At 33.4% G+C, this 13,281-nt stretch overlaps 1 protein-coding gene across 4 annotated transcripts in view; it reads left to right on the forward strand.

Moving 5' to 3' along the window:
• Smchd1 (structural maintenance of chromosomes flexible hinge domain containing 1) overlaps positions 1-13,281 on the forward strand; it is a 155,170-nt gene that overhangs the window by 25,276 nt on the left and 116,613 nt on the right. For all 4 annotated transcript variants that reach the window (XR_011704831.1, XM_027942894.3, XM_071602881.1 and 1 more), the window contains exons 4-8: positions 274-356; positions 980-1,110; positions 6,192-6,306; positions 6,400-6,519; positions 11,158-11,324. Coding sequence is in view for 3 of the 4 variants with exons in the window: in XM_027942894.3 (XP_027798695.2) it covers positions 274-356; positions 980-1,110; positions 6,192-6,306; positions 6,400-6,519; positions 11,158-11,324 (616 nt within the window). In the remaining variant the exon portion in view is untranslated. The remainder of the gene's footprint in view (positions 1-273; positions 357-979; positions 1,111-6,191; positions 6,307-6,399; positions 6,520-11,157; positions 11,325-13,281) is intronic.

Below are 13,281 nucleotides of genomic sequence, written 5' to 3' on the forward strand. Positions count from 1 at the left end.
ATTATAAACTCCTTGAACCAGGAGTTGTGGCTGGCTGACTTGTGCCGTATAGTGCCATACAAGTACTGGTTGATGACTGCTTTTTTATGCTGGTAGTGATTGGCGATGATGCCTTTTATTATGTATTTTATCATTAGGATCGGGAAAATACTTTAATTCTAGCTCTTTGGAAAATAAGTGATGACTTTAAGGTACTTCAGAGTTTCTTCTGCTTTAAACTTTTATGCAAAGAATTTTAGGGAAAAATTAAGCAATAGTTTTTTCTTTTTTCAGCATTTGCTCTTGCGGAATTAATCGACAATTCATTGTCTGCTACTTCTCGTAATGTTGGTATTAGAAGAATACAGATCAAATTGGTAAGAAAATAATACTTAAAGAAATTTAGTATTTCTTTTGATAAAAGTGTAGTATAAGTTGATTGGAGAAAATTAGAAAACAGAAATTAAACTATAGTAGAAGTAATTATCTGATGTCTCTTTATCCACTTAAAATTTCTTCTTGGATCGTTTATTCTGTACTTACGTGTATACTTGCATGTAACATTTTGTTTTTGTAATCTTCTACTCTCCCTTAATAGTACATTGTACATATGAGTATTGTGATATATAATATTCCATTACTCCACAATGATTTATTGACTGTAATGAAAATAGCATAATAAGGCTTCTATTGCTTTATAGATTTTTTCCTATATTTTTGCTGTTAGAAGTAATGCCGAAATGATGCACATTCTTATACATCTTTGTACATGTCTCTGATTATTTTCTGAAGTTAAAATCTGAGAAATACTGTTTCTGGGTTAAAAGTCATGAAGAATTCTAAGGATTTTAATAGATATAGCCAAAGTGCCTTTCAGAAAATTATATTACTTTACACTTTGATGAGCAATGTATGAGTGAACATGTTGAATGAATCACCTTTGATGTTTTAAATATTGATTTGATTTTTCCTGTCTTCTTGAACTTATTTTGTTTCATAGCTTTTTGATGAGACACAAGGAAAACCTGCTGTTGCAGTAATAGATAATGGAAGAGGAATGACTTCTAAACAGCTTAACAACTGGGCTGTGTATAGGTTGTCAAAATTTACACGGCAAGGTGACTTTGAAAGGTTAGAAAATCTTACTTTTTTTTTTTCTTTTTTACAGGTAGTTATATGTTTTAATAGTAAGTACTCATATGCTTTTGTATGCACATGATGAAAAGGTTTTGATGTTATCAATATATTTACTTTTTTTAAATAGAATTTTTGTGATCAATAATCAGAAATAGAACAATATTAACATTTTACCTTTTCATTTAACAGTTCCTTTTGTGTTTCTTGTGGTATGTAGGAGTTCTGTTGTATACTTTAAAGCTTTACACCTTTCATTACTAACTTAAATATGATAAAAGCCTTCAGAGGAGTAGAAATGTTTCAAAATCGGCTTTAGGAATTACTTTATATCACTTGCAAAATTCCTAAAATTGCATGTGGTTCTGTGGAACTCATTATTGCTCTAATTTCAGGTTTCTGTGTAAAAAGTATTCACAGAACTGGCTGTGGTAGTGCATACACTCTGCCAATTTTACTTAGTGAATTTGTACTAGTACATTTAATGGGATTATTGATCTCCTAGAACTTAGGTTTATCATGTTATAATACATTTGTTTGTTCTTTTTTTTTAAGAAAAAAAATTTTTTTAGCTGTAAATGGACACAATACCTGTATTTTATTTATTTATTTTTATGTGGTGCTGAGAATCGAACCAGTGCCTCACACATGCAAGCAAGAGTCTACCACTGAGCTACAACTCCTGCCCCATTTCTTTTGTTTCTTATTTCTCTTTTCTGAATTTTGTTATTGTGTACAACTACAAAAAAATAAATATTTTTAAAAAAAGACAATGTGGTATATATACACAATGGAATATTACTCAGCCATAAGGCCAAAAGTTCTCTCTAATATGTGGATGCTAACATGTATCTGAATGGGCAGTTCCTGTGACTTTCTTCCTTTTTTGTATTCTCAAACAGGGTTATATGAAGTTCAGTTCTTGATGAACTGCTTGTAACAGTTGTTCTTATGAACCAACCTGATGGGTGGTTCAGATTTCCCTCTGAGAAACAAAACTGCTGACCACCTACAGTAGGATATTATAAGGAGAAGTCCTTTTCTCATCCTTCAGGTTATGTATAATGTCTCCTTTCAAGACTCTTATCATTCTTGTTTCTTCAAAAGGCTTAACTTTGAGGTGAAATAAAGGAGACTGACATCAAGAAATGAAAATTTAATTCAAATATGAAGAAAACTAGATTGTATACCATACACCTGCAGAGCATCTCTGTATTACTGCTGCAGTACAGTTTATAGCACTGCTACAGTTAGTAGATAAATATTGGCAGCTTGAGTGAGTTCATCTCTCCCCCCTCTCAAAGGGCACCAAATAAATACTGGGTAAGAGTAGCTTGCTAGGAGAGTTGAAATAACAAGTTAACCAATTTTGTCTCTGTGATAATCCAGTGCCAGCAGGAGGCAAGTACTGAAGAAGAGAAGGGACAGCTTTTATACTAAAAAAGAATTCCTCTGATCATGTTACCATCTCTTATAAAGAATTCAGGGAATTCAACAAGTAGAAAATTACATTATAGCCATTTTAAAGTAAATAATTTAGTGGTATTAATGACATTTGTAGTGCTTTGGAACCATTGCTATTATACATTCTTAGAAGTTTTTCATACTCCACCCCCAAATTTAAAAAACAATGTTCTGGGGATGAGCCCAGGATCTCAAACATGCTAGGCAAGTACTCTTCCATTGACCTATATCCCCATCTTTTTTATTTTATTTTGAGACAGGGTCTTTCTAAGGTTGCTCAGGCTGGCCTTAAACGTGTGTGTGTGTGTGTGTGTGTGTGTGTGTGTGTGTGTGTGTGGTGTGTTTTTAGCAGGGATTGAACCCAGAAGCACTTAACCACATCCCCAGCCCATTTTTTTCATTTTTATTTTGATACGGGGTTTTGCTGAGTTGTACAAGCTGGCTTTGGACTTGAGATCCACTCCTGAGCTGCTGGGATTATAGCAATGCACCAGCCATCATGACCAATTTGAAAATATCATACTCACTAACTCGCCATTCTCTGTATTCTCAGCCCCTGGTGGCTACTATTCTATTCTCTGTCTAAATGAATTTCCCTGTTCTAGGTACCTCATTTATGTGGAATCATACAGTATCTTTTTGTGTGACTTATTTCACTTAGCATAATAATTTTTTCAAGGTTCATCTGTGTTGTAGCATGAATCAGAATTCTATTCCTGTTTATGGCTGAATAATTCCATTCTATAGCCATACCACATATTTTTATCCATTCATTAGTTAATGGACACAGGGTTATTTCTAGCTTTTTGTCTAACATTTCTAAGAACATTTGTATACAAGTGTCTATTTCAGTCCCAGGTAAGTTTATATGAACACCAGATATTCATGGTGTATTTCTTCCTGTAAGTCTATCCATTATTGTTTTCCTCCCAGAAGATATTTTTTATAACTTGGATCTGCTCTTGATTTTTTTCTATGTATGATAAAGGGTGAGGATTCCCTTCCCACTCACACCTAAAATAAATAAAATACATATTAAAGGGTATTTTTGCTGAGAATGGCATTTTAGGTTGACTCCTCTTCCACATTAGGTACCTGGGATTGTAACCCAGGGGCACTTAACTCTACTGAGTCATATCCCCAGCCCTTTTTTATATTTCATGTAGAGACAGGGTCTCACTAATTTGCTTAGGGCCTTGCTAAATTTCTGAGGCTGGCTTTGACCTTGAGACCCTCCTGCCTCAGCCCCCAGGCCTCTGGGATTACAGGCATGTGCTATCATGCTCAACCTGTGGGTTGACTTCTTAAGAAATTTTTGGTACATTAAATATTAGTTTTTCTACTGATTTGCATGGTTTATGATGAGAAATCTGATGTTATTCCTACCTTTGTATCTTAATATATATTGTCTCTGACTCAAAAAAAGTTTTCTTTTTATCATTGGTAAGGATGTGTGTTGTATAGGGTCAGGGTGTGCATTTCTTTGAGAAGAGGTATGTGAACATACGGTTGGAAATACATGCTTGTGGAGAGGCATTTTGAGAATGTTGTGCAGGAATGGTATGTGTGTGTTGTGTGTGAGCAGATTTGTGTCTCTTAGATAGGGATGGGTTTGTGTGTAGGTGTGTTGTGCAATTTTATATTTATGTATGTGAAGTATTAATATATCTTAGCTAGTCAATATTGGCTTTGTTTATTTAGAATATTAACATATGGAGTTGGGACTTTTTATGCCAGTTAAAACATTTTTATTCCTATTTTCTGTTTTCGTTTTTGTCTTCTGTTTTCTATTTTTGTTTATGTACCACCGAGCTACATCCCTAGCCCTTTTTTAATCAAAATAATCTAGTTAGTTAATATTTTCTTAAGTTGTTGATGGACCTTTATTTTTTATTTATTTGTATGTGGCACTGAGGATCAAACCCAGTACTTCATGCATGCTAGGCAAGCTCTCAGCCCCTGAGCTACACCCAGCCCCTAATTTATTTTTTGAGATAGGATTTTGTTAAGTTCCTGAGGCTGGCCTAAAACTTTGGATCCTCTTGCTTCAGCTTCCCAAGTAGCTGGAATTCCAGGCATATACTGCCATACCTGGCTTCTTTTTAAAATTTATCTTTTTTTTTCTTGTTACTCCTTTTTAAAAACATTTTATAATTTATGAATTTCTGATTGTCTTTGAAATTTTATAATGCATAATTTTAGATATTCTCTCCAAATTAAGGACTTTAGGACCCTTTACCTCTGATACTTCCCTTCCCCCAAATCATACTTTGATTATTGAAAATATTCCAGTTTGACTTTAGAAATCCCACAATTTATATTCCATTTTTTCCTAACCACACTATTTTAAATATCTCACACATATTACTTTCAAAAAATTAACTTTGTATTTACCATATTATATTAATCTTTTTTTACATGTCAGATTGTACTTGGAGGTTCATTCCTTTAGAGCAAATTTCTTGGGGTATTATCTCCAGTTCACAATTCTAGCTTGACAAATCTTTTTCTTTGGACCCTGTGTGGATTGTATTTCACTATCTTTGACTATTGCTGTCAAAGCCTAATAAGTGGTATTATCTTAACTGCTTGAACTCAGTCTATTTTCTAGTTGTTCCTTTTGGTGTTAACAAAGAGGTAGACTTCTTTCTTTCTTTCTTTTTTTGTAGTTATAAAGCATGTCTTTATTTTATTTATTTTTTAAACTTGGTGCTGAGGATCAAACCCAGTGCCTCACATGTGCTAGGCAATAGCCACTGAGCTACAGCCCCAGTCCCTAGATTTCTTTTTACTCATCCTTTTTTGGGGCTCTATTGGTTTTCACAGATCTGTGGAGCCAGGGCTTTGAGAATATTTGTTCTATCCCTCATAATTGATTTGAGAATATTTGTAGGTATTATCCATTCTCTGTCTTGTCTTTTTCTAGGAATACATTTAAAGTTGGTTGATTTTCTTTGATTATATCTTCCTGTTCTTTGATTTTTCTCCAGCTATGTCATATGTGGTTTTTAATCTTTTTATTTTTTTTGGTGGTGGTGGGGGAACCAGAGATTGAACTCTTGACCACTGAGCCACATCCCCAGCCCAATTTTGTATTTTATTTAGGGACACGGGTCTAACTGAATTGCTTAGTGCCTTGCTGTTGCCTGAGGCTGGCTTTGAACTTGAGATTCTCCTGCCTCAGCCTTCAGAGCCACTGGGATTACAGGCATGCGCCACCACGCCCTGCAATTTTTAACCTTTTTCATTGAGTGTAACAGTGGTTCCATCCTCACCCCTAATTGTTTATTTCTGATATTGGGAAGTGTTATCCCTGGTGATCTTCCCTGTATTTGAAAGACCAGTGATGCCCCTTCTCCAGGGTGCTGTTATTCTACATTGGGAGTTTTCCTTAGCTCATCACTTGCCATGCTACATGTAAATGGAAGTATTTTAACAAGTTTTGAAGTGGCAAACAACATTTTGAAGTGAAGGTCCTAGAGGCATAAAAATATGTAAGGAATTATTTAGTTCTGTTTGCTGAGAGATTTGGAGGCCAAAATTGCTATACAATTTCTTTAGGCACTTAAGTAGATTGTTTAAAATCACTGCATTGATGTACTGTTTTATTTTAGTGATCATTCAGGGTATGTTCGTCCAGTACCTGTGCCACGGAGTTTAAATAGTGATATTTCCTATTTTGGTGTTGGGGGCAAGCAGGCTGTTTTCTTTGTTGGACAATCAGCCAGAGTAAGTAGAAACATATCCTTTTACTTAAATTATTTTGAAGTTGACCTGTATAATTATTAGTAATTTTTAAAGTCCTCTTTTAATATTTGACAGATGATAAGTAAACCTGCAGAGTCCCAAGATGTTCATGAGCTTGTACTTTCTAAAGAAGATTTTGAGAAGAAGGAAAAAAATAAGGAGGCAATATATAGTGGATATATTAGAAACAGAAAGGTACAATACACTTAATTCATAACTGTAAATGTATTCCTTTGGACAGACGATAGGACTGAACTTTTTTCTAATTTATTGCTAAGTTGCCAACGTTGTTTTAAAAGTTTGAAGATACGATAATTTTCAAATGAGCTACGTAGTTTTTCATTTTTTCTTTAATCATGTTAGTGGCAAAAATAATTGTTTTTGTGCTTCCTTATAGTAAAACTCTTCCTGTAATAAATTATATTATAAAGCCTAGTAAGCTTTCTGTAAATTGCTTGTAAGAAATGTAAACTTTTTTACTTGGTGTGAATTTGGGTTTTAAAGTCTTTGTTAAAAACTGACCATGGAAATGATGTAAAGAAACTGTGATATGTTAGTTGACTTTCAGAAAATCAGAGCTCCAGAGAAACAAATGAAATTCTGTTGCAAGTTTATATTTAAATTGTCTTTTTAATATGACAAATATTTAACAAATTTGGATCTTGGAGGTGAGTACATAGAATTTATTGAATATTCAACTTTTCTTTTTGAAACATTTTATAATTTTTCATCTTAGAATCTTTATTTTAAAGTAATTTTGAGCATTTTAAAACTTGTTTTCTGGGCTGGAGGTGTGGCTTGGTGATAGAGTACTTGCCTACCATATATGAGGTCCTGGATTCAATCCTCAGTACCTAAAAGAAAAAAAAAATTATTCCAAAATAAATCAGAAAATTTAACAGGAAAGAAAATGAGAATATTGCCAAATGTCATATAATATTTTGGTGACCCCCCCTCCCAGTGTCTTTTTTTTTGGTGATACTAGAGATTGAACGTAGGGCCTAGCACATGCTAGGTAAGCACTGTACCACTGAGCTACATTCCTAGCCCTTTATTTTATTTTGAAATAGGGTCTCACTGGATTGCCCAGATTGGCCTCAAACTTGCAATTCTCCTGCCTCAGTCTCTGGAGTAGATGGCATTATAAGCATACATCACTAGGCTTGGCCCAATTCTGTTTTTAAAAATATATAACTTATAGCTTTGATTCTACATTTCTTTTTTTTTTTTAAGATGTTGATGAACCTGAGAATTGAACTCAGTAACTCACATATGCGAGGCAAGTGCTTTACAGCTGAGCCACAACCTCAGCCCTGATTTAGATTTCTTATATTAACATTTAGAGTATTACCCTATTTTATAAAATGTGCAATATATTTTTAATTGCGCCACAATATTTCTTATTTGTAGAATTGTACTATAATTAGAAAGATACTGCCATGAAATCTTAATATTTTGTTAGAATTTTAATAGTTGACAATATATTTAAACTTTTAAAATGTCCTTGGTATGTGTTCAAGATTAAACACAAAAATCACATAAGCTTCAAGCAGTTGTGTATGAAGGACCTATCTGCTCAGTTCCTTATTTTTAGGAAAAAAGGAGAAAAGGCAATAAAATGTTGGCAATTTGATAGATATAAATATTGCCTTTTCTTTTATTACTGCTAGGTTGAATTTATTTTTATGTTTTTTAGCTACTTTTACTTTTTCTATAATTTAACATTCCTCTGCTCAGGAAATTACTTTCATATATTTCACTTTATAAAAAATTTGTATGTATTTAACAAATTACATATTTTGTAATATATTTGCCAAATTACATATTTTGTAATATATTTGCCTAACAGACTTCTATGTCTTCTATCTTACCATCAAAAAGCCTTATTTAATATATTGGTGGAAATATTAATTGCCATGTTAAAACTAGTTAAAAGGGCTGGGTTGTGGCTCAGTGGTAGAGCGCTTGCCTAGCATGTGTGAAGCCCTGGATTCGATTTTCAGCACCACTTATAAATAAAATAAAAGTTTATTGACAATTAAAAAAAATGTTAAAAAAAAAGCTTAGGCATTAAAAAAAAAACTAGTTAAAAAACAAATTGAGAATGTAAGTGTATATTATGAAGCTTGAATAGGGCTGGGTCTCATGGATCATCTTTTCTTTGCCAGCTAAGTGCATCCCTACAGGCATTTAACAGGTAGCAATTGGTACTTGTTCTTTTCTTTTACTGAGCAGTTTTTTCTAGACTAATTTTTTTGAACTTCTATCTCTGACCGTTTAGCCATTTCCAGAATGTGGGTGAAGTTGGTGGTACTCTTTTCTTTCCTTTTTCTTTTTCTTTTCCTTTCTTTTTTTGGGTACTGGGGATTGAAACCAGGGATACTTTATCAGTGAGTTACATCCCCAGTCCTTTTTGAAATTGTTTCATTTTGGGACAGGGTCTCATTAAGTTGCTAATCCTGGCCTCAAACTTGTGATTCTTCTCCCTCAGCCTCCTAACTATCTAGGATTGTGGGCAGCCACCATCATGCCCAATGAGCTGGTCGATCTTCCATCTGTAATTAGCAGTCTTGGCATATACAAATGTATGTGCCACTTAGATACCAACAATTCTCCAATCTGTTTTTTTTTGTCAAGACTTTTCTGTTAGGATTATGATATTGAATCAGGCTGAGTTCAAACCATCTGATACTTTAAACAGTAAAGGATTTAATTATTTAGATACTTACATGAGTATCAGAAAGGCCAAAGGAATAATCAGCTGAACCTCCTAGAGTGATGCCAGGACATTCTGAACTGGCCTTGGAGGGATGCTGTATCTTCTGTAATTTTGAAGTAGGAAGACCTCTGTTGGGTACCAAAGAGTTGGAAAGATCTCATTTCCACAGTTGCTCCAACTGAAATACAAAATTTCTGGTTATAACCAGTGTTTTAGTGGCCTTTGGATACTTTGAAGTTGAAATCTGGTTACTGGTCCTTCAGGGTATGATAATAGAAAACCTTTAAGATATTTCTAGAAATGGCTTCAGTCTTAATTTTGCTAATACATCTAATTGTTGAAAACACATTTGCATGCTCAACCCAAATAGCTGGGGAATAATACTTTTTTGGTTTTCCAAACTTTGTAGCCCCAAAAAGGCACAATAAAAGATGGTAGGAATGAATATAGCTGATTACATCCAGTACATCCATTTCCAGTTTCATGTAGATGTCCTTCCCAGGTGTTCCACAAGTAACTCACTTTTGGTACAACCAGGTATGGTTGCATATACTGGTAATCCCAGGAACTAAGGTATCTGTCGTGGGAGGATTACAAATTCCAGGCTAGCTTCAGCAATTTAGCATGACCCTAAATGTCTTAAAATAAAAACTTACCAAAAAAAGGGTGGAGTGGGGATTGACACTGGGTTCATTCCCCAGTAATGCAAAAAAAAAAAATTAAAATAAAATAAACACACACACACACACAGTCTTTAAACCTTTCTTTCTACCTGGTTCTTCCCAACTACCCTTTTTAATTATTGACTTCACAGTTAGAACTGACAATCTATGTTGCTAGGCATTCACCACATTTAATTCTGTTTTTAAGAATTGTTCCTTTTATCTGCCCTCTTTTTTTCCTTCACCCATTTTCAACTGCTCTAATTCAGTCTTTCTACTTTCATCATTTATTTACCATATACTCTAAACTACCTTGATTTCCTTAAACTCTCAAATGTCTGAAATATTCCTATTCTGTCAACTTCTAAATGAATGTTGTCTTCTTTTTTTCTGTATGGTCCTTGATTTATATCTTTAGTGGTGTGTTATTTTGTTTATTTTTTTTCCCCATTTCTTATCAAGTAGAATTTTATAAAGAGCAAGGACTCTAGTATTTTTCTTGAATATCTTATCTTTCTTGGGCCCAATTTGAAGCATAGGATTTGACATTTGATAGCTTTTTCCTCCCTATTGCTAGGGATTAAACCCAGGACATCACACATGCTAGGCAAGCACTCTACCCATGAGCTGTGTCCTCAGCCCTTGATAAATATTTGGATATAAACTTGCATCATTAGTAAAATCAAACCTGCTGTTAGTATGTATAATTTATAATATTAGTAATTTAATGTATAGATACTTAAGAATGTTTTTTGAAGTACCTTTTTTTTTTTAAAGTAATACATGATTGATTTCCTGGTGGTTTAGTGTTTATCTTTACAGTTTTTATATACATGGCAATATACACAGTATATTGAAGCATATTTATACACAAATATTCATGTAATTTTTCACACATAGACTGTTATGTTAGAAGTTTATAATTCTTGTCCTTAAATCTCTCCCACCTACCATCTGTAAGCTCTTGATATTTCTCTAAAAGTGGACTGGTGCCCAGGATAATTTTACTCCCTTTTAAACACAGTGTGTTTGTGTTAAATCAACTGAGTCCAGATTGTACCCTAGTTACATTAGACGTGGAAGGCCAGGCATTGGTCCTAAGTAGTAGGTATCCGATTAAGGACTTATTCCATCGTATAGTAAGTGTCCTCCATTTTTTAAAGTATTTGTCTTCACCTTTTCCTTTAGGATCCTAAAATTAGTTTAGCTTTATGAGATAGAGCATTCTTTATGTATGCTAATTTAATTGTCTGTGTGAAAGTTCTCCTGTCTTTACAGTGTTGTCACACATTCACCTCATTTGTTGTATTGGGCCAATTTTCTCCAAAAGTTTTCCTGAAGATTGTTTATGAAACCTATCCAAGTGGGTCACATTAAAATTTGATGGTGTAGTTTCATGTATAATTATAATTCAGATGCTTTAATCTGTTGTATTTGTGTTCACTCTTACAGCCATCTGATTCAGTTCATATTACAAATGATGATGAAAGATTTCTACATAATCTTATCATAGAGGAGAAAGAAAAAGATAGCTTTACTGCTGTGGTTATCACAGGGGTACAACCTGAACACATACAGTACTTGAAAAATTATTTCCATCTTTGGACACGACAGTTAGCGTAAGTAATTATATTTGGATCAAAAAATGTTGCTACTTTTTTAAGATAGAAAATATTACAGATATCTTAAAATCTATTTGATATTCCTTTTGTACAATTTCCTTCCCTTCAGAATAGTGTCAATATCCTAACATTGCTGTTAAAATGGTTTGCCATTCATTCTGTAAATTTTATTTATAGATCACCTGAAGTTTACTGAGTATTAATTGAGGCACAGGATTTTTGGAACCTATTATAAAATTTAAAATGAACTTCTCTCCACATGTCCCCCTTTTGTGCCTCTTTTTCAAAGTAACTACATATTTTTTCCATGTCTCATATTTTATTTATTTTTTGTCTGATTTCCCCATTGAAATATCTTTCAGTACTGTATTCTCACTGCCTGGAAGTATAGCAGCTACATAATAAAAGCTCAGTAAATGTTTAACAAATGAATGTATCAATAAAAAAAAATTCTGTATCCCTATATGACATATTAGTAGTTCTGAAAATAAGTCATTATGTGTTTAACCCAGTAAAACTTCTGGGTTTTACATATATGTATCCTATTAGACCAAATGCAAGGAACATTTATTTAATAGCTATAAGCTTTTTTTTTTTTTTTTAATAATATATGGTATATACTATTTAGTGGATTGTTTTCATAATTCACATTAGGTTGAATTGTTTAGTCTTGTTAAAATGGCTGCATCTGCACAAAATTTATATTTAAAAAAAGAAAAAATAACTTCCCAGGTCAGATGCAGTGGCACATGCTTGTAATCCTGGCTATTCCGGAAGCTGAGGTAGAAAGATTGCAAGTTTAAGGCCAGCCGTGGCAATTTAGCAAGACCCTTTCTCAAAACATAAATTTAAAAAGACCTGGGGATATAGCTCAGTAGTAGATTAGCCCGTATTTTCAATTCTCAGTACAAACAAAAACTTCTCACATTTACCCCAAATGCTGTTATACTTAAGAGTTTCTCTATTAAGTGTATATTAACAGACTTTAAAAGTTTTTTGTCTTTTATGGGAAAATAAATTTAGCTTTTAGGAATACCTTTTTTCTTGAGTATTATTGTTTATTGCCTGAGATTTTATGTAAGAACTTTGGATTTTTCTTCTCTATAGATTATATTAGCTATTTTTAAAAACTATTTACTTTTAGTTGTAGTTGGACACAATATTTATTTATTTGTTTATTTTTATGTGGTGCTGAGGATCAAACCCAGGGCCCTGCACATGCTACGTGAGCGCTCTATGGCTGAGCTACAACCCCAGCCCTATGTTAGCTATTTTATAATTAGAGCTTCTACAGAAGGAACTTGGTGTGCATAACATATAAGTAAAATATGTTCTTTTTAAAAAATTTTTATTTCAATTTTTTAGTTGTTGATAGAACTTTATTTTTAAAATTTTTATGTGGTGCTAAGAATTGAACCCAATGCCTCATACATGTTAGGCAAGTGCGCTACCGCTCAGCCACAGCCCCAGCCCCAGCCCCCAAATATATTCTTATTCTAACAACAATAACAACAACAACAACAAAAAAAAAACACATAATTTTAGCCATTCCAAAATAAATAATTGTTAAAGTATGGTGATAAGTATGGTGATTCCTTTTGTTTGATTTCCTTCTCTTCAGAATAGTGTCAGTATTAACACTTATTATTGACAACAACTTATTGTTGATAAGTTAACTTATTTAATGTTATTTCACGTATTTATTACTGTTAACTTATGCATTAACACTTAGAGATGTCTGAAGAAAAATAGAAGATTTCTTTTGTGTGTGTGATACTGGGTATCGAATCTAAGGTTTTCTTTTTGAGAGAGTCTCGCTAAATTGGTTATAACCTCACTAAGTTACTAAGGCTGGCTTTGAACTTGAGATCCTTCTGTCTCAGCCTCCTAACTAGTTGCTGGGATTACAAGTAAGCACCACTGCACCTGGTTATCCCCATCCTTTTTTATTTTC

Source organism: Marmota flaviventris, chromosome 16, assembly GCF_047511675.1.
Source record: "Marmota flaviventris isolate mMarFla1 chromosome 16, mMarFla1.hap1, whole genome shotgun sequence".
NCBI lineage: Eukaryota > Metazoa > Chordata > Mammalia > Rodentia > Sciuridae > Marmota > Marmota flaviventris.